Source organism: Macrosteles quadrilineatus, unplaced genomic scaffold, assembly GCF_028750875.1.
Source record: "Macrosteles quadrilineatus isolate MER2022 unplaced genomic scaffold, UCM_ALF_1.0 Scaffold_1__1_contigs__length_201487025, whole genome shotgun sequence".
NCBI lineage: Eukaryota > Metazoa > Arthropoda > Insecta > Hemiptera > Cicadellidae > Macrosteles > Macrosteles quadrilineatus.
The window spans coordinates 25,154,866-25,173,147 of record NW_026542594.1 but is presented as its reverse complement, the minus strand read 5'-3'; the positions used below and the strand labels follow the sequence as shown (position 1 = coordinate 25,173,147).

General features: G+C 39.0%; 2 protein-coding genes across 2 annotated transcripts in view; one reads left to right on the top strand and one right to left on the bottom strand.

Annotated features, from left to right (window-relative positions):
- LOC129005255 (probable ATP-dependent RNA helicase DDX47) overlaps nucleotides 1-7,635 on the top strand; it is a 31,590-nt gene extending 23,955 nt beyond the window's left edge. The window contains exons 7-10 of the mRNA XM_054434096.1: nucleotides 290-513; nucleotides 3,111-3,243; nucleotides 4,513-4,641; nucleotides 7,440-7,635. Coding sequence (XP_054290071.1) covers nucleotides 290-513; nucleotides 3,111-3,243; nucleotides 4,513-4,641; nucleotides 7,440-7,583 — 630 coding nt within the window. The 3' untranslated portion in view covers nucleotides 7,584-7,635. The remainder of the gene's footprint in view (nucleotides 1-289; nucleotides 514-3,110; nucleotides 3,244-4,512; nucleotides 4,642-7,439) is intronic.
- Nucleotides 7,636-8,408: 773 nt separating this feature from the next.
- The window catches only part of LOC128995351 (uncharacterized), a 29,011-nt gene continuing 19,137 nt past the window's right edge, over nucleotides 8,409-18,282 (bottom strand). The window contains exons 7-8 of the mRNA XM_054420342.1: nucleotides 9,055-9,218; nucleotides 8,409-8,776 (exon numbers count right to left, since the gene is read on the bottom strand). Coding sequence (XP_054276317.1) covers nucleotides 8,620-8,776; nucleotides 9,055-9,218 — 321 coding nt within the window. The 3' untranslated portion in view covers nucleotides 8,409-8,619. The remainder of the gene's footprint in view (nucleotides 8,777-9,054; nucleotides 9,219-18,282) is intronic.

Genomic DNA, 18,282 nt, shown 5'->3' with positions numbered 1-18,282 from the left:
GGAGTGAGTATTGCCATTAGGTACATAAGCTTTGAGTTGAGTATTTTAAACTCATCAAATATTATAACTGTTATTAGTTTTTTAATAACTCCTGTAAGTAATACTTGACAATTGCTCTGTTTTTTTTTTATATCTTTACTATGATTTTTTGCACTAGGTCTATCACAAAAAAACTAGACATATCTCATGTGATTCTATTTAGCCAAAGGTCACTAAAGACTAAAGAGACACAGGTTTTTAAGCAATGCCATTGTGATTCTTCCACCATGACTGTTATACTTTGTTTCAGGATGTGTACCTGATCTACCTGTTGAATGAGTTAGCAGGCAACTCATTCATGATATTCTGCGCCACTTGTGCCAACACACTGAGGACGGCGCTGATGGTTCGTAACCTGGGCATGGCCGCAGTGCCACTACATGGACAGATGAGCCAGAACAAGCGACTTGCAGCTCTCACAAAGTTCAGAGCCAAGAGCAGGTCTATATTGATCTCCACTGATGTTGCCAGCAGGTCAGGTTATTGAGTTTTGTTTATGTCACACATATGGTCTGATAAGACATGAGGAGCTTTCTTTTCTAACAAGTAGTGCAATAAACTGTTTGGAAAGACTGAGTGCTATCCAATACGTTTTACCATATAGGCCCCCAAGTGTGATATATCAGCCATCAATAGCCGTTCATAAGGCTTTTAATAAATGGTCCTGGGCAAAGAACGAGTTGTTCTTAGTCAGTAAAAGCTGTCATCTCATTCATTCAATATTTGTGAAATTAAATGAAAAAAGAGCTTTATTAACACAATAAACTGTATACATACACAGCAACTGATAACAAAACATAATCATCTGCATAACAACTAAATTTAGGCCTAGATAGCACTTGACAACAATGTTCTTAAGATTGTCTGCCTGGTTGACAAAATTTTAAAACAAAATGTTCTTTTGATATGACTAAAACTAGGACCCCATGTATGACATTAATAATAAATTTTACAGGGTGGCTGAAAAGTAACTTGCACCCCTCCTTAACTTTTCAACCATTTGAGATATTTGAAATCTGTTTGCGGCAACCTTCTAAGATATGAAGGGCTACAATAATTATGGTCAATTTTGAAAATTTTGCCCTTAGGGGTCAGTGGGGGTAGGGGGTAGCTCAAACTTTTCAAATGACAAGTATAGTCGAGTTTGGTATCATTTTACAGGTCTTGAGGAAACATAAAAATTGACATAAAGAAAACCAAAATCGGCCCACTAATAACAAAATGGCGCTCAAATAGTTAAAAAGTAAAAGGGGTTGCAAGTTAATTTTCAGCCACCCTCATGGTTATTTGGATTTGAATTGTTTTAGGGCGCCATTTTGTTATTAGTGGTCCGATTTTGGTTTTCTTTATGTCAATTTTGATGTTTCGTCAAGACCTGTAAAATGATACCAAACAGGACTATACTTGTCATTTGAAAATTTTGAGCTACCCCCTACCCTCATTACCCCTAAGGGCAAAATTTTCAAAATTGGCCATAATTATTGTAGCCCCTCATATCTAAGAAGGTTGCCGCAAACAGATTTCAAATATCTCAAATGTTTGAAAAGTTAAGGGGGGGTGCAAGTTACTTTTCAGCCACTCTGTATTTATTATACATTTAAAATATCTCTCATATACGGTACAGTTATACACACATACAGACACATAAAAGCGAAAATTTTAAAAATTAGGCTATGTCTTTAACAAAGTGTTTTATGGTGGTGACTTAATAAAGTGTATGGGTTATCTTTCTTTAGTATGCATACTGATCTCAATAATAAGTAATATGTGAATAATAAATTAAATTAATTTAGCAAAACATTTTTTTTATGTTTTTCCACTAGGTCTAGACATTAAATTCTAAAAACGGATCCCTCCTATAGGCCCTACTTCCAAGCATCCTTAAAAAAATTGCTATTATTTCCAATCTTTTCCATTAAAGAAATCTATAAACTCTGAGTGAGTTGAATCTACTTTTAAGAGCCATTTAGTTCTTATTTGCGCTAAAATTTGACAACGAGCAAGTGTCCAAGTGATAAGTGTCTTCATTCTCATTTAGATTGCAATAAGAACAAATACAGTTTAGCATAACTATCATACAGTGTTTAAAATTCAAGCAAATAGTCTCTGTCCGTGCTATGAATATCCATCGTCTAACAATATCGGGGAAGTTATCAGATAGATATCCTTTACCTCCAAAGTTGAGATTCAGTGAAGTGTAAGTTGTGTAATACTGTATTGTGAGGCCATGGCTGCCAGGACTAACCCCCGCCTGCTCTCCACCCGTTCTGCCTCTACTACTGATAACAGGTGGCGTGTTCAAACCATTATCAGTTCGCAGTTAATTCAATTCCCTTTTTAATTCTGAGCTCCTTCCAATCTCTGCTTCAATAAATGTTTCCACTTATTCTTTTCTTTGCTAATTTTGAGTGGTAGACGGTTTGGCGGCAGTTGCAGAGCATGCATGCTGAGTGTGTAAATGTTCTCATTCATCTTTGCCTAAGAATATGCACCCTTGTGTGTCAGCATCCAATGTGCAACAACCAAACCATCATTTACAACTACTTGTGCTATCATAACTCATAACCTGATATTTACTGCAATCTGGGTGTAAAGCTTAGTTTTAGTACCTCTTATGCTTGGGTTTTTGGTTATCAGTATTGTAATTGCGGTAAACAATTATTGGGGTGAACAATGGTCAAGCAGTCTTAAGGTTTTTGCCTGTGAGTTAAGAGACAGAAGCATTGAGGGTTCAAATTCCATCTTAGTCAGATCTGGTCAAGAGGAGTTAAAACCATCTGTGGAATGGGTTCATCTAATAAAAAACAGTGGTTATGATGGGAAAAGTATCAGGGATTGCACCTCAAATCAGACATTTTGAAACATTTTATTCATCCCGTCTGTGTGTGTCTCCTAAAAAAGTTTGATAACCATTAAAATATATATGTTTAGGCCTACGAGAGGAAAATGGCTTGTAAAATACATGAAAAATTCTCAGGGCTCATAAAGACAAAGCAATATTTATTTGTAGGAAGATAATTTGTTTTTCACATGGCTTTGTTTATAATCTGAGCTTTTAATTAACTTTACAGAGGACTGGATATTCCTCATGTTGATGTTGTTATCAACTTTGACATTCCGACGCACAGCAAAGACTACATCCATCGAGTTGGTCGCACTGCCAGAGCCGGTAGATCAGGTGTGGCAATCACATTTGTCACTCAGGTATGTTGAGTCTTTCCTATTGAGCCCTAAACTTACACATACATTCTATCTACCAGTTGACTTAAGTTATCTATTCATTTGTATTTAACAAAAAAATTACCATTTACTTTTTCCCCTTATTTTGTATATGGAGAAAGTATTTTTTGTAAAAATTTGTTCGTTTGAGTTTTGAGTAGATGTATCCGTGTTGGGTCCCTCTGAACCCAAAAAAGTGGTTTTCAAAGTGATGTCTGTCTGTCTGTGTGTTTGATTTTTAATGGCGATTTTTCCATTAATACCCATAAAATAAAGGGAAATCCAACTTTCTTGAAAGTGGCCCGAACAATTTTAATGAAAATTTAGTATGTTAGAGCATAGACAAAAAGAATTAAATATAGACTGTCAGCCGTGCTGCGGTTACCATAGGTTCCTGCACACCGCTGTAGTTTACGTAGCGCGTACGCCGTAACTACATGGCGCTCCAAGTGGTGTGCGCCAGAACCTATGGTAACCGCAGCACAGCTGACGGTCTATATTTAATTCTTTTTGTCTATGGTTAGAGTCCTTTAAATTCTGAACAAAATTATTGTACAAATCCTATTGCTGTACAAATTATGGTTGAAAAGTTATTGTCACTTATGTTATTTTCTCATATAAACGTCACAAAATAACGGAAAATCGGATATTTAAAAAAGTATGTTTTGATTAAAATTAGTATGTTATGGTCCTTATAATTCTAAACAAAATAGTTTCACCCATCATTGCTGTAAAAATTACAGTGCAAAAGTTAATTCAACTTTTATTATTTTCCCTATAGCATTTAATACTCCCACCGCTTACCCATGATAAAGGTTGTTGACAAGCAAATGGAGGAAAGTATGTGTCAGATTGCTGATACCGTTAATTTCTTCTCGTGATAAGCTGTTTTGTATCTTATAAACACATACAAATTTATACTGTATGTTAACTTATATATAGTGGTCCAAAGGTAATGTCAGATTTTGTTTTTATGTCATCCCGATGATGATGGAGGGTGAGGACAATTCCAGGGTATTCTCTATGCCAAGAAGCTCAAGGTCATAAAAGACTAAAGTGCCAGAAACGGTGCTAGCCCTAAGGGCTTAGATCAAATACTGACCTGACCTGAAGAAATGTAACAAACAATCTCAGGTCTATGTCCACCAGAGAAAAGAAATTTTTATCGTTTGAACTGGCCGTTTAGACTGAATAGTAAACTAAATAAAGTATTCAGCATCAACTCCCGCTATGATGACTCTTGTGTTGTTGCAGTATGACGTAGAACTGTACCAAAGGATAGAACATCTGATTGGAAAGAAGCTCCCCTTGTACAAGACCGAGGATGAAGAGGTTATGTGTCTACAAGAAAGAGTGGACGAGGCTAGACGAGTGGCTAAAATGGTGCGTTCATAAGTTATTTCTCAAAATTGCTCAATGTACTTGCATTCATAAAACCCATAATGTTGCTATAGGGCAACGAATTTCGACTAACCCTAGTAGTCATCTTCAGGCTCAGTAGATGTCTTGTCGCTTTACTTGAAGGTTTTCAATACAGATAATAAATAACACACGTACTTGGACATTTAACACGTTCACTGCGCTATGAGATCCCGAGGTCTCGTATCGTACCTAGCCCGTAGTGCGGGATCCATAATTTGGCTTCTTTCCAAAAGTTACGACATCGATATTTCGGCGTACAGTTATCGTAAAGAAATGAAACTTGTACATATATAATGCATTTTTCTTGATGTATCAACTAGTAAACATGAAATGAACAAGATAAATAGATCTCGTAACGCACTGAAGTAATAAACCTTTACTTTGTTACGACACCAGACCTCTGGGCCTCGTATCAAGAATAGTTTTTCCAAGCACCACATGAGGCTAATGGGGATATTAGTAACTATGGCAACCTTTGTTGAATGTTAGGATGAAAGAAGGAAACCCAAGAAATAATTCCAAGAACAAAGAGAAAGAATAATGGTGTTTTTATGCTGTTATCTTACAGAGTTATCTAATGTTTTATAGGTTTACAATATATTAGGCCTAATTGTTTTCAACTTCTATCGTTGTTTTCAACTACGGGAACATAAATCTTTTTAACTATCGATGTGTTTCTCTTCTTAACAGCACTAACGGATGCGTATTAAAGGTCACTAGTAAATGACCTAAAATATCACCATTGTTCAATGCTGTATTTTGATGTAAAAAAGCAAATCATTACATTAACTCGAATATTTCTCCTGGTCCCTACTAAATCATACAAAAATCAATGCTAAATAATTGTCAAACCGGACAAGGAATTTTCGATAAACAACTTTTGTATCATTGGTTTTTGTTTTGCGATTGGAATCCCCTTTCCCAGCCCTTTAGGGAAGTGGTGCAAGTCTAAATATAGCTTCAAGGTTGCATCCACCCCTTCCCCCCGCTCACTCGACTCACTGTGGCACGCACTCATTTCGAGGTCATTGCCCAACCCCAAAATTATAACGAAATAAATACAGTAATTTGTAAACATATTTCATTTGTATTTTATTTAGCCTGAAATCAGCCGTTAGGAAACCCATTAATATAAAAAGTGATAATAGAAAGATAAAATATATATTTTACTACGGTTACGATTATAAAGAATTCGTAAATAAACAGATAACATATATTTTTCTTAATTTGTTATTGTAGGAAAATAATAAATACAAATAAATAATGAACTATTACAGCTGTGCGGTACGAGATCTCGGGTCTCGTACAATGACGTCATGTTCACTTCCTGGGCTGGCTGAAGATTGTCAACATTGTACTGATTCACATAAACAAACACTCAGCACTCTCTCTCTTTTCTTTGCGAGGTTATGATGAGCAAAAGATTACTGCGCAACGTAATCTCGGGGTCTCGTATCGCACCTGGGTAATCATAGCGGACGAGACCTATAGATCTCGAATCGCACCATTGGAATAATGCAGGAAAATATACAACGCAGTGAACGTGTTAAAAGACAAACAAAAAAAATAATTGTATGGGGTGTAGGAAGTAAACGCTAGCATGCCTATCAATGAAGCTTTTTTTTCAGGTTCTTAATCAGCTGTTTTTTATTCAAAGCTGTCTTCTCCAGTATTTTAATAATTACTGTGCCATTAATATTACTTGATTTCAATGAAATCTTGCCAGAGATAATATTTTATGTGTCAAATTTAACAGCTCCAAAATTTTAGAGTACCTATCTTAATGTATTAATTTTGATTGGTTGTTGGATAAATGCGGAATTTTTAGAGGAATGGCTTATTCTTTTCATAAAGTTTTTTTTCTTAAGCTTTTAGTTGCTCTCCAGTAATCCTTATATATAATACGTGAAGGCGATTTCTACGAAACACTACTCCTCCGTTAATAATGGACGGATTTTTACGAACGATGTGTCAAAATTAAGTATTTTTTGTATAGACCTTTCACCAACTCCTTTAATAAAAGTCCTCGGGCTTTGCCCCACAGGCCATCAAATTCCCAATGTATTTCTTACGAATAAAAGATTTTGTTTACTTAAACGGACCAATAATTTGTATTAATTACAGCTGTTCATAGTGAATACGTCATGATACGCACAAGAGTGTTGTTTTCAGAGTGAGTTCGTTTTCAGTTTTGATAACTGGAGTGGAGTGATTGATTACATTATCTTTTTTGAAATAACGCCTCTAATACTTTCCAATTGCTCGAATTCGAGCAACAGGTGCACTAGTTATACTTAATATTTTAAAATCTAAGCACGGGTACAGCCCCCAGGTGTATGATTAGGCATTGCTTCGTTGAATCACTTGTCACGTTCAGTCGATGGTGGCATGCAATCCATTTTACGCTCAATAATATGTGGCTTAGTTGGTGTGGAGGGCCCACCTTGAATAAGCGGTGTCTGAGCTTATAAGCTCTTCGGCTGAATCAGGTTTATTTTTAAAGAGCACTAAACTGTCAACTATGTGGTCTTTCATGGACCTTTTTTTATTTAACAATTTACAGTAGTCCCTATGTGAGATACTATTTTTAGATAAATTGCTTTAACATTGAAATCTAAATCACATTTACATTATTCTTAAATTACACAAAAAGTCAGCTCTCTGGCATTTTATTAAATGTGGCAGTTCATTTATTTATTAAATATGATATTTCAACATTATTAAACGTTGTTTTATAAAATGTATTTGATGTAATTCAGGAAATGAAAGATTTGGAAGAGAAAAAGGGAAAGAGGAAAAATGGAGGTATGGATGACGACACGGAAGAAGGAATGGGAGTGAGGAAGAGGCTTAAAGGAAATAAGAAGCCCAACAAAAACAGATCTTTTAAACGAAAAGCGTAGAATGTTGTACAAATAAGGTTTTTATTGAAAAAAATACATTTTTAACAAAAAGCCTACGTGGTTTCACTTAAACCATTTCAAAGTGTGATTTATTGCTATTTAGCTATATCTAAACTTTCTTCAATTTAACCCCATTATTTGTATATAACAAACATGTTAGTTCTTCAGATCAAAGGCTGCCGATATTTTTGTTACATCTGTGTTTTTGGCCAACTATTGAAATATCAATGCTATTCCCATTACTGAATTCTATTATTTTTAATAAAAAAAAACTATGTAAGAAATTGAAAAATTTGGTATCTTTATTCATTGAAAGGCTGATGAAATATTGCATTAAAAATACTGTGAACTGGACTAGAATTGGACAAAAGTAGAGTGAGGTAACCCCAGTATTGTTGTGGTGCTTGTTGTAAATGTTGTCAACAATTCATGCTCCAGGATATTAATCAAGATTAAGACCAATATTTGGTCTTTCAAATGTAAAAGAGAAACTGCCAATAAGTTATAGAAAGTCTAGTTAGTAGCTAGATTAATTAGCTAAAGCAGAAAGCAGACAAAAAACTCAAAATAAAAATATCTGATTATCAAAGTTTTGGCCCTAAAAAAAAAATTATATTGATTGGTACATCGATTGGTAATACCGATGTTACCATCGATGGTTGACCTATCATGATAATCTCTAATTGGCAAAAGCTGGTTTATAATAGTTGGGGTGTTAACTTCAGTATCCAAAAGTAAAGTTCTCAAATTTTAATAATTTTATTAAATGTAGGAATAAATTAAATGTAAACAGAAAAACTGAAAACAATACTTTTATTTCCATTAATACACAAACTAAAACTATTCACAAATAATACTGAGCCATTTTTATGCTAAGTGAAAATTTATTATTTAAAGTACAATAGTAACCAAGTAGAACAGGTTGAGCAAGTAAGGCAGCATGTAACAATGAGTTGAGGCATTAAAAAAAGGTCTGAGCAAGATGGAGAAGTGTTTGATTTTTTGAAGAAGCATTGGCAGAAGGGGTATTATAAATCTATGAGTTAAGTGAGTCAGGGAACTGTTTGTCTTCACTGGTGATAAAACTAGTCATCATGGATGGAGAGTGGCTCGAGTCATTAGAGTTGGTAGGATGACTCAGAGACCAGGGGGATTCACACTCTAGTGAGTCTGGTGTGATGTCTGCATCTAGCCTGCAATGTTACAGTTGTATATCAGTATCATAGTAAACTGGAATCTTACACGTTCTGGTCATTATAGATGGAGAGCGGGTTGAGTCATTGGAGTTGGTAGGGTGATTCACACTCTAGTGAGTCTGGTGTGATGTCTGCATCTAGCCTGCAATGTTACAGTTGTATATCAGTATCATAGTAAACTGGAATCTTACACGTTCTGGTCATTATAGATGGAGAGCGGGTTGAGTCACTAGAGTTAATCTGAAAATTTAGAATGTCAAATCTAGAAGTGTTACCTGGTTATGACTGGATCAAGAGAGTCTGTGTCTATGAGGGGGGTGGTGCAGAGGAAGTGGGTGGGAGCGAATGCTTCTGAGCGAGCAGTCTGTGCACGCAGTGTTGCCAACAATGAGATGTGAGGGCGAGGAACATCATACAGTGGCTCTGGAGCAGCAGACACCTGCGGTTAGCAGATATGTTGGTCAAATAACTAAAACGATTGTACTTACAAATGCTACTTTAGGATATATGAACCCTTTGAATTGCATATCCTTCATTTATTATACAATACCATCATTTTTTGGTCACTAAAGTATATGTTGACTTAAGTGAAAGTAAATTACTAACACCTAAGTTTTTACTGTTACAATAATTATCTTTTATTTTACTGAAGTACATACACAACATTTTTACTCAACATATCTTATACAACAATCTATATAATTAATATGCTACATGAAACTTTGTCGGTTGAACTCCTCCGCCATTTCTTAACTGATTTTATCCATTCACGTCTCATTGGAAAGAGCGTGTCGCGTAGATTTGCAAACTGGCCTTACATTTTTGAAAAAGTCCCTTGGGCTCTGCCCCAGTGGCTTTGAAAGTTTCCATATTATCCTTATGAAGAACATAATTGTTTACATTTTGATCAGCTGTATAGTTAAATTGCTGTTTTATTTTTCAATTCAATGAAACGCATTGAGTACATTTATTTACTATTTGAGTTTGTGTAAACATAACCCCCAAGACAGATAGTGTTAGTATGGTTGTATCTGAAATTTGTGTATTTATCGTTGTTTTGTGTCGCTATAACAGATCGTGTTAGCATGATTGTAACTTAAATTTGTTTATTTATCGTTGTTTTGTGTAGCTATTATTTGTTTATTTGTTGTTTTTTTCTTTTAAATGCCTCCGACGTGACGACAACGAAACATAGACAAGAGGCGTAATCGTGATAACGACCGCAGCTACAGAACAGTGGCAGGTAATAGGCTTAACATATCACAGTCAGCACCTGACCCTCGACAATCTCAACTATTAGGTTACAAATGCATCCTAACACTACCCCAAAACGACTCTTCGTTCTCAATTGGCCTCTATCAATGACCTGTGTTGCCTGTGAAAACTGGCCGGAATGCTTTAGGTTTATCAATAACGCAGATAAACATGGTCTGAAACACAGGTAATCTTTGAGTCGACTCTTTTAAACTCACATTGTATGACTGGTATTTGTTTTGAAATAACTCCTGTAATACTTTGCAATTGCTCGAAGTCGAGCAACATGTACACTAGTTCTCATTATAATAAAAACAATCCTAACTATTTACACATGATCAGCTGTTACAAACATAAATTAAATTAAATACAGAACAAGTAACAGCAAACATATTATTTAAAATAAAATTACATTCAACACCTTCCCATAATTTTAATTTTCTATAAGAAACAAAAAATAAATAACTCAATTATCATCTTCTGTTCAAGATTTTGGATAGTAGATCAAAGCTTCGCTGAATTTATGAAACTTATTGAGTTAGCCCTATTGTGTGTAGGCTTCTTGCAGTATTTTGCTTTATGGCCTGGAATTTTACAGTTGTGACAAACAACTTGGAACGCAAGATTTTCTCTAGGCTTACCTCCTTTAACTCACTTCTTGACTCTTCTGCTAACAGTCTCGCTGTTAGATTTGCCAATGTCTTTTCTTCATTGGGCATTGATTCCCAGGCACAGGCAGTTACAAAATACTTAAATCTATCTGGCAGACTGACAAGAATTTTTGATATTATCATTTTGTCATCAACATCTTGTTTTAAAGTTTTTAGTCTGTGTGCTATGTTTTCAATTCTACTTATGTGAGAACTTATATCAGAATTAGGCTCATAACTTAAGTTAAAGAATTCTTGTAATAATGAGTACTTCTGCTGCTCTGAGTCTCTTTCGTAAATATTACACAGAAGATTACTTCTTGTTTTTACAGTTATGGTTGAATTCGTGAATTTTTCTGGGCCCCATAACCTGTTGACTTAAGTGAAAGTAAATTACTAACACCTAAGTTTTTACTGTTACAATAATTATCTTTTATTTTACTGAAATACACACACAACATTTTTACTCAAACATATCTTATACAACAATTCTCATTATAACAAAAACAATCCTAACTATTTACACATGATCAGCTGTTACCAACATAAATTAAATTAAGTACAGAACAAGTAACAGCAAACATATTATATAAAAATAAAATTACATTCAACAGTATACACTGTATCGAATTTTTATATTCAAATAGAAAACATGAAATCGAGCCACTCACGGGTCCACTACTTATTAAAATCTGATTTTAGATACAGTATTTGATCGATGCTCTAATTAAAAAGAGTTTGTCATAATAATTTAACCTCTCAAAAAGTGTTGGTTTTCAACAGAAAAGAGCACAGTGGCTTAACTTCCAGGCGTCCAGCCGTGACAATGGGAGCATCCTCGCTTTGCCCGTTTTTTTCGCAATTTTAGCTTAAAATGTGCGCTGTGTTTGAAAATCCCGCCAGTTGTGATGTGTGATAATTTCAAACAACAATGTCCGTGTAAATTGAGGGAAACAAAGCAAAAACTCCGTTATCGTGAATCAGCGTTTTTCGCAAACCTTTTCATCAACTTTAGCGACCAGTTCCAGCAGTCACAATGCTCGTGACTGATTTGTGCATATAGAAAATTTGCTTGAAAAATTATATAAAATAGTTATTTGTGTATGAGTGCAGCAAAGGCACTTTTCTCGTTACAAATTACCGATATATTTTTGCTACAGCTACTATAAAGCATAATTACACTATATAACACGATTTTCGGTTAGGTTAAATCTAAGCGCTAAACGAAATGGGAAACGCTGCACCAGCTGATTTTAGTCGTAGTGTCTTTAAGTGTTGCCAACTTATTTTAAAGCGTACACGTATTGCGTGTCTAATAAAAGCACACTGTTTTTTGTTGTTTGGTTGGAATATTGGAGTGCGGAAAAAAATGAGTGTGGCAAAAGTAAGTAAATGGAGCAATTAGCTACTTTGAATGCTATAATCAATGCAAGAAAGCCTCAGGTAACTGTAGGAAAAAATGTAATTTATATTCTTAAAAAAATGTTTTGCACAAAAGGCTGCTATCGCTTTTGCTTGTGGCAGTAGGCCGTGGCCTGGTGATAAATCCAGCACCAATCCCTTCCACGAATCGTTGCTGTAGACTGGTGAATTCCTCATTAATTGCACACTAGACATGGACTTTATTTGATTCAACTTCTTTTTATGTTTAAAAAATGTTTTTAAGGAAGACTGCAATTTTCCTTAAATTTCCATTACAATAGTTTGTTTTACTATTCCTATGTAATGGGTCAAAATTATAGAGGGGTTAAGTTTTTATATTTATTATTTAATTATCAGTAGGCCTATTCCTTACCTGGTTGGTGATAGTGGTAAACCTATCATGGTAAGGTAAATAGGCTGTTCTAGGCCTATCCTAGGGTTGAAGTAGGGATAACCTCACTTTTGGCAAAATCACTAAAGACACTATTTTTTAGATTCACAAGTCACAGTATTGCATCGTTGTGTACAAAACGAGTGATAAACCGTTTCCGTGTAACCCCCATGCCTAATATACACCTTTGGGAAGTACGGTCAAAGTTGTTGGTTAGGCTAGGGTGGTGAACCGCGATCACAAATACAATATCACTACATAACATGCATACACTTTGTCGCACACTTAGCTACATGTCACGGGTGGAAATTATACTTTTTGTTTAAACCAGCAATGATATTTAAGTTCCGCGTATAATTTCACAGTCGGCGCAGGTGAATAACAACATTAACAACATAACCTGTACTACTAGTCGGCTGTCTTGGCGTTGTGTTGTGACAGCGCCAAGTTTGAACTCGTGACGTCACCGATCAGCTGGTAATTGAATCAGCTGATTCCCCATCCCTAGAGGATTAGGGAGGGGGAAGTAGTGAAGATCCCTTGTGGGCAAGGGATGCGACGACATTCTAATTCTGCGATTTCCAGTGTTAGGACGTGTCTTGCTTTGAAACGAGTGATTTTGCTAAACGTGTGCTTTAGTGTGTCAGTGAAGATCCCTGGAGTATACAGGTAATTCGCCGGCTTTATCTTAATAGTGTGTACTATTATTTTTTATTATTTAGATTTAGCGATAAACCCTCATTTTATTCTTTTGGACGTAAAACTCACGGTAGGATCTTTGTCGGGTGTTAGAACTTGTATAAGTCCGCTTTAGCGTATGCTAGGGCTCCCGTGGGTGGCAATAAGGAGTTTTAGGGATACAAATTTCGTTTAATATTGTGTTTACAATATATATTGAGGGTGACGGGGTTATAGCGGATATTTTGCCGGGATATTCAGCAGGTGTTGAACTGCTGCGGCAAAGCGGGCAAAGTTGAACCCGTCTCTGCAGGTCGTGCAAACACGAGGTCGGGTGGAGCACGCTAAGTGTATATTCACTATTTCGCTAGTAATAATATTCTAAGTGTTGAGGTTGACGAAACTGCAACATTAAGTTGTTTCAAAATTTCGTTGAATGGTTTTTCATTATTTTTAAATTTAATTTAATTAGCTGTTCCCAGGTGTGAACAATGATGATGGTACAGTAGCGTTGTTGGTTACCGGTACTGAGTTCACACCTGATCCACACTACATTTTTGCGTCTATACAAATCTGTACCTGTGCTAGGTTTTGAGTTAATTAAATCAATAATTTTTATCTGAACCCTGGAAACTTCCCAGCACGCCGACTTGAGCGATCCGCTGGCGAGAGTTGGTGACGTCTTTCCCGCTTTAACTACGGAATAGCGCATATATTCCGAGCGGGAAAAACGGCACGTTACATTGGCGCCCGAACGAGTAGACATTTTTTGATTGATTTGAACTTAGTTTTACTGGAGTTGTGTTTTAATTTTAGTTAGTTAGCATATACCTAGTGTATTCTAACTCTAGTTCGAGCTGGTTTATATCAGTTGGAGGGAACTAGCGCTTGTTTTTAGGCTAACTAACGACCAAGTAAAACTAGTTAACGACCAATTATTATTTAAAATTGTGGTTGTGAATTTATTTAGCCCACGTAGCATAGCCGATTTTGGCCGATACTTTTGTGCTAGTCTTAGCAACCAGTTATTGTCAGTTGTATATATTTTATTTATTGAACCTGCATTTATTGTTGTGGGGTGTATAGTATAATTTTTTTATTTTATTTTGGTGTTGATTTGATAATTTAGTACTTGCTTTATTATTCTTTTAAATAGCTTGTTGGCACTTAGGCATTTTATTTAACTGTTATAACTGGTGATAAGGGTTTAAGTGTGATAACACCTATACATAGACGTGGGCGAATTTATTTTTTTAAATCTAATAATTTTTTATTTTATTTTTGATTTTATCTGATTAGGCCCGTGTTACGGTCATGCCGAATACCACTGAGGTTGAGTCGTCGGTTGCTCAAACCGTTACCACGGTACCGGTAGTAGTGACAACTTGCGCTGGGACCTTTACGGTGACTACCAGTAGTACTGCGAACCTTCTCAATGTCACGCGGGATGTAATACCCCCTGCGACTCTAGGGGTGATCCCAAGGACAAACCCGACAATTTTGGGTGAAGGCTTGAGGTCTCCGTTCGATGATCCTCGCGTGGGGTGGATCCACGAATTGCGTAAAGAGGACCTCACACGTGAGATGGAGAGGTTTGGTCTAGACACTCGAGGGAAGGTGGAAGATCTGAGGAGAAGGTTTTGCCAGTTCTGGAAGGACCCTAAGAGTCAGTGGCCTTTCTTGTCTCAGGCTGGGGTGATTAACCAAGCCCAACAGCCTACATGGGTGACGGCTACGGGCCATGAACCTGGTTACATGCCTGAGAGTGCTTCTGGGGGTGATCAACGTCCTCCCTCCTTCCCAGGCGAGAATGTGGGGTCGGACCCCAAACACGGTGTTGCGGATAGTGTTTGTGAAATGCTGGGGCTCCCGCCTGGCACTGACGTGGACACAGTTAGGCAGACCTTGGCCGTGGTGTTGAGAACCGCGTCAGAACCAAAGACATCAAGCATAGACGGTTTACGTAAGGAGACTGGCCCATTTAATTTGACCGGTAGCCTTGTCACCTTTAGTGACGGATTCCAGCGGCCTATAACGACCGAAATTCAGCCTGAACCCGTATCCTCTGCAACCGGGGTGTCTTCGGCTAGAGTAGGTCTTCGACCCTGTCTTGGGGGCGTGGCTCAGCCCTCGTGGGGTGACTCAATTTTGAGAACCCGGTCAGATGCTCGTCCTTACCTACAGCCGGGCAGCTATACGCCGTATACAGATGGGTTACCTAGGCCGGTGGGAGAAAACAACTTCCGTGATAGACCGAGTACTGCGCCTTGGTTTTCTGGACAGCCAAGTGGTGATACGGTTAGGCGAAATAGAGAGTTAACTTTGCCTACGACTTCTACCTATTATCAACCGATGCTTGACAAGCGTAGTCGCGAGTTTACGTCGATTTGTGATTCTGTACGGAAGTGGAATTTGCGATTCGATGGGAGAAAAGATCCCGTCTCGTTTGTTGAGCGGCTCGGTGAACTGATAGAAACCTACTCCTTGAGCGATGCGGAGGTGTTAAGAGCAATGCCAGAGCTGCTTCAAGGGGAAGCTCTGTTATGGTATCGGAACCAGAGGAGTTTTTGGGTTGGTTTCGCTGATTTTCTGGCTGATTTTGAAACCCAGTTTTATCCTCCCGGATACCGACGATACCTTGACGAGGAAATTCGCAAGCGTACGCAGGGTGATAACGAGTCATTCCGCTGTTATCTCACTGCGATATCAACCCTGATTCGGCGCAGTGGTGAATTCTCCGCTCAGCAGAAGTTAAACATAGTTTACACGAATATGAAGCCCGATTATAAACTTATGGTACGGCGTAGTGACTTTGCTACAATACCAGAGTTGACTCGGAGGGCCGAGGAATATGAGGCTTACTTGAGGGATCGAAGTACTTTTCGGCCTCCCCCTCCTCCGTCTCTAGCTCTTGTTCCGGAAACGGCTTATGTGTCAAAGCGTAGGATGGAGAGGGTGTTTGACCACGCTGCGGTTAAACCCATGCTAACTGAGGGTGTCGATGCTTACGCTAAGGGGGAGACGATGGCTACTTCCGGTCCTGCGGTAAATAATGTAGATTGTGCCGGTCTTGAAACTCGGCGGGGTGTCCAACCCAGAACAATGCCAGAGTTGAATAGGTGTGCGCCCAGTGGTGAGAACCCTTAGGCCCATGCTTAGCGCTGAAAGGAGCGGGTTGGTGTGCTGGAATTGTGATCAGCGTGGCCACCGTTTTAGGCATTGCCCGAAACCTAAGAGGGTGCGTTGCTATTTTTGCAAGACGGAGGGCGTTACCACGTACCGGTGCGGATGTCGTGCGGGAAACGGTGGCCGGACTCAGAGCCCCAGAGGTCAGCCGAGTCCGGGGTATCAACACGACACACGACCTCCCGCGAATGGCATAAGTGGCTCGAATATGTGAAGGGTTTCACGGGAGCCGTGGAAGGTGTCGACCGGGGTGACGTTAGACCCTTTGTGGAGGTTGAATTGTTTGGCGAAACCTTCAGAGCACTGGTCGACACTGGGGCTAGTGTCAATCTTATAGGGTCACGAATTCAGAAACTCCTTGTCGACAGGGGTGTGAACCCCACCACCGTCAGTGTAGTAATGAAAATGGCTGATGGTTCGAGCCGTGAAGCGGGATCCTTGTACCAGCTTTCAGGCCGGGTGGGCGAACAAGCCCATACCTGGGAGGCGTATTATGTCCCGAATTTGACGTGCGATCTGATTCTGGGCATGAGGTGTTTAGAGGAGCTTAACCTGATCTGCATTGATCGAAGGGTGATTTTGCCTACTGAGGTCATGGGGACGGGTGGTAATAACCTCAGCGCGATTGACGCTCTCGCACCAGAGGAGGAACAGAAACTGGCAGAGTTCCTGAGGGTCGAATTACCGAAATTTGAGGCAGTTCCGGGACTGACTTCGCTGGTTGAGCACAAAATTCGGCTCAAAGAGGGTGCAGTGCCCATTAAACAGCGGTATTACCCACGTAACCCCGCCATGCAAGCCATAATTGACCAAGAGGTTGACGATATGCTGCTGCAAGGGGTGATAGAGCCTTCCACGAGTCCTTGGAGCTCACCGGTGGTGTTGATTAAGAAAACATCCGGCTCCTACCGATTTTGTATTGACATGCGATCGGTAAATGACTCGTCAGTTAAGGATGCGTATCCTTTACCCCGGATCAATGGAATCCTGGAAAAGTTACGCCAGGCCAAGTACATCAGCACCTTGGATCTTAAGAGTGGGTATTGGCAGGTACCTCTGGCAGTTGAAAGCCGGGCGATAACCGCGTTTACGGTTCCCGGCCGAGGGCTGTACCAGTTTACCGTTATGCCCTTTGGATTACACTCAGCCGGTGCGACGTTTCAGAGGTTGCTCGATATGGTTATAGGTGTTGAACTTGAACCTAAGGTCTTTGCATACCTTGACGACTTGGTAGTGGTGTCGACGACCTTTGCGGAGCACCTCGAACTTCTGAAACTAGTATTTGACCGACTTTGTGCTGCTGGCTTGAAGTTGAACCCCGAAAAATGCCACTTCTGCAAACGCCAGTTAAAGTATCTTGGACACGTGGTAAATTTTGAGGGGATAACCACTGACCCTGAGAAGGTCCAGTCGATTAGTGAGTTCCCGATACCTACCAATATCAAGAAGCTGCGTAGTTTCTTGGGTCTGGCGTCCTGGTATCGGCGCTTTATTGAAGGCTTTGCGACGGTGTCGGCGCCTCTACGACATCTGCTTAAGAAAAGCGCAAAGTGGCAATGGGGTGATGCGCAAGAGTCTGCGTTTCGGAAGTTGAAGGAGCTTTTGTGCTCTTCTCCCGTATTGGCCTGCCCCGACTTCAGTAAAACCTTCACGGTGCAGGTTGACGCCTCGAATGTGGGGCTGGGTGCCGCCTTAACCCAGGAAGTTGAGGGCAAGGAGGTGGTGATCGCGTATGCGAGCCGTCTGCTGACTGACCAGGAATCCAAGTACTCTACCACAGAGAAGGAGTGTCTTGCCTTGGTCTGGGCAGTCAGGAAGTTTAAACCCTACTTGGAAGGCTACCACTTTGTGGCGATTACAGATCATGTTGCTCTCAGCTGGCTCATGAAACTGCGTGAACCGAGCGGTAGATTAGCTCGGTG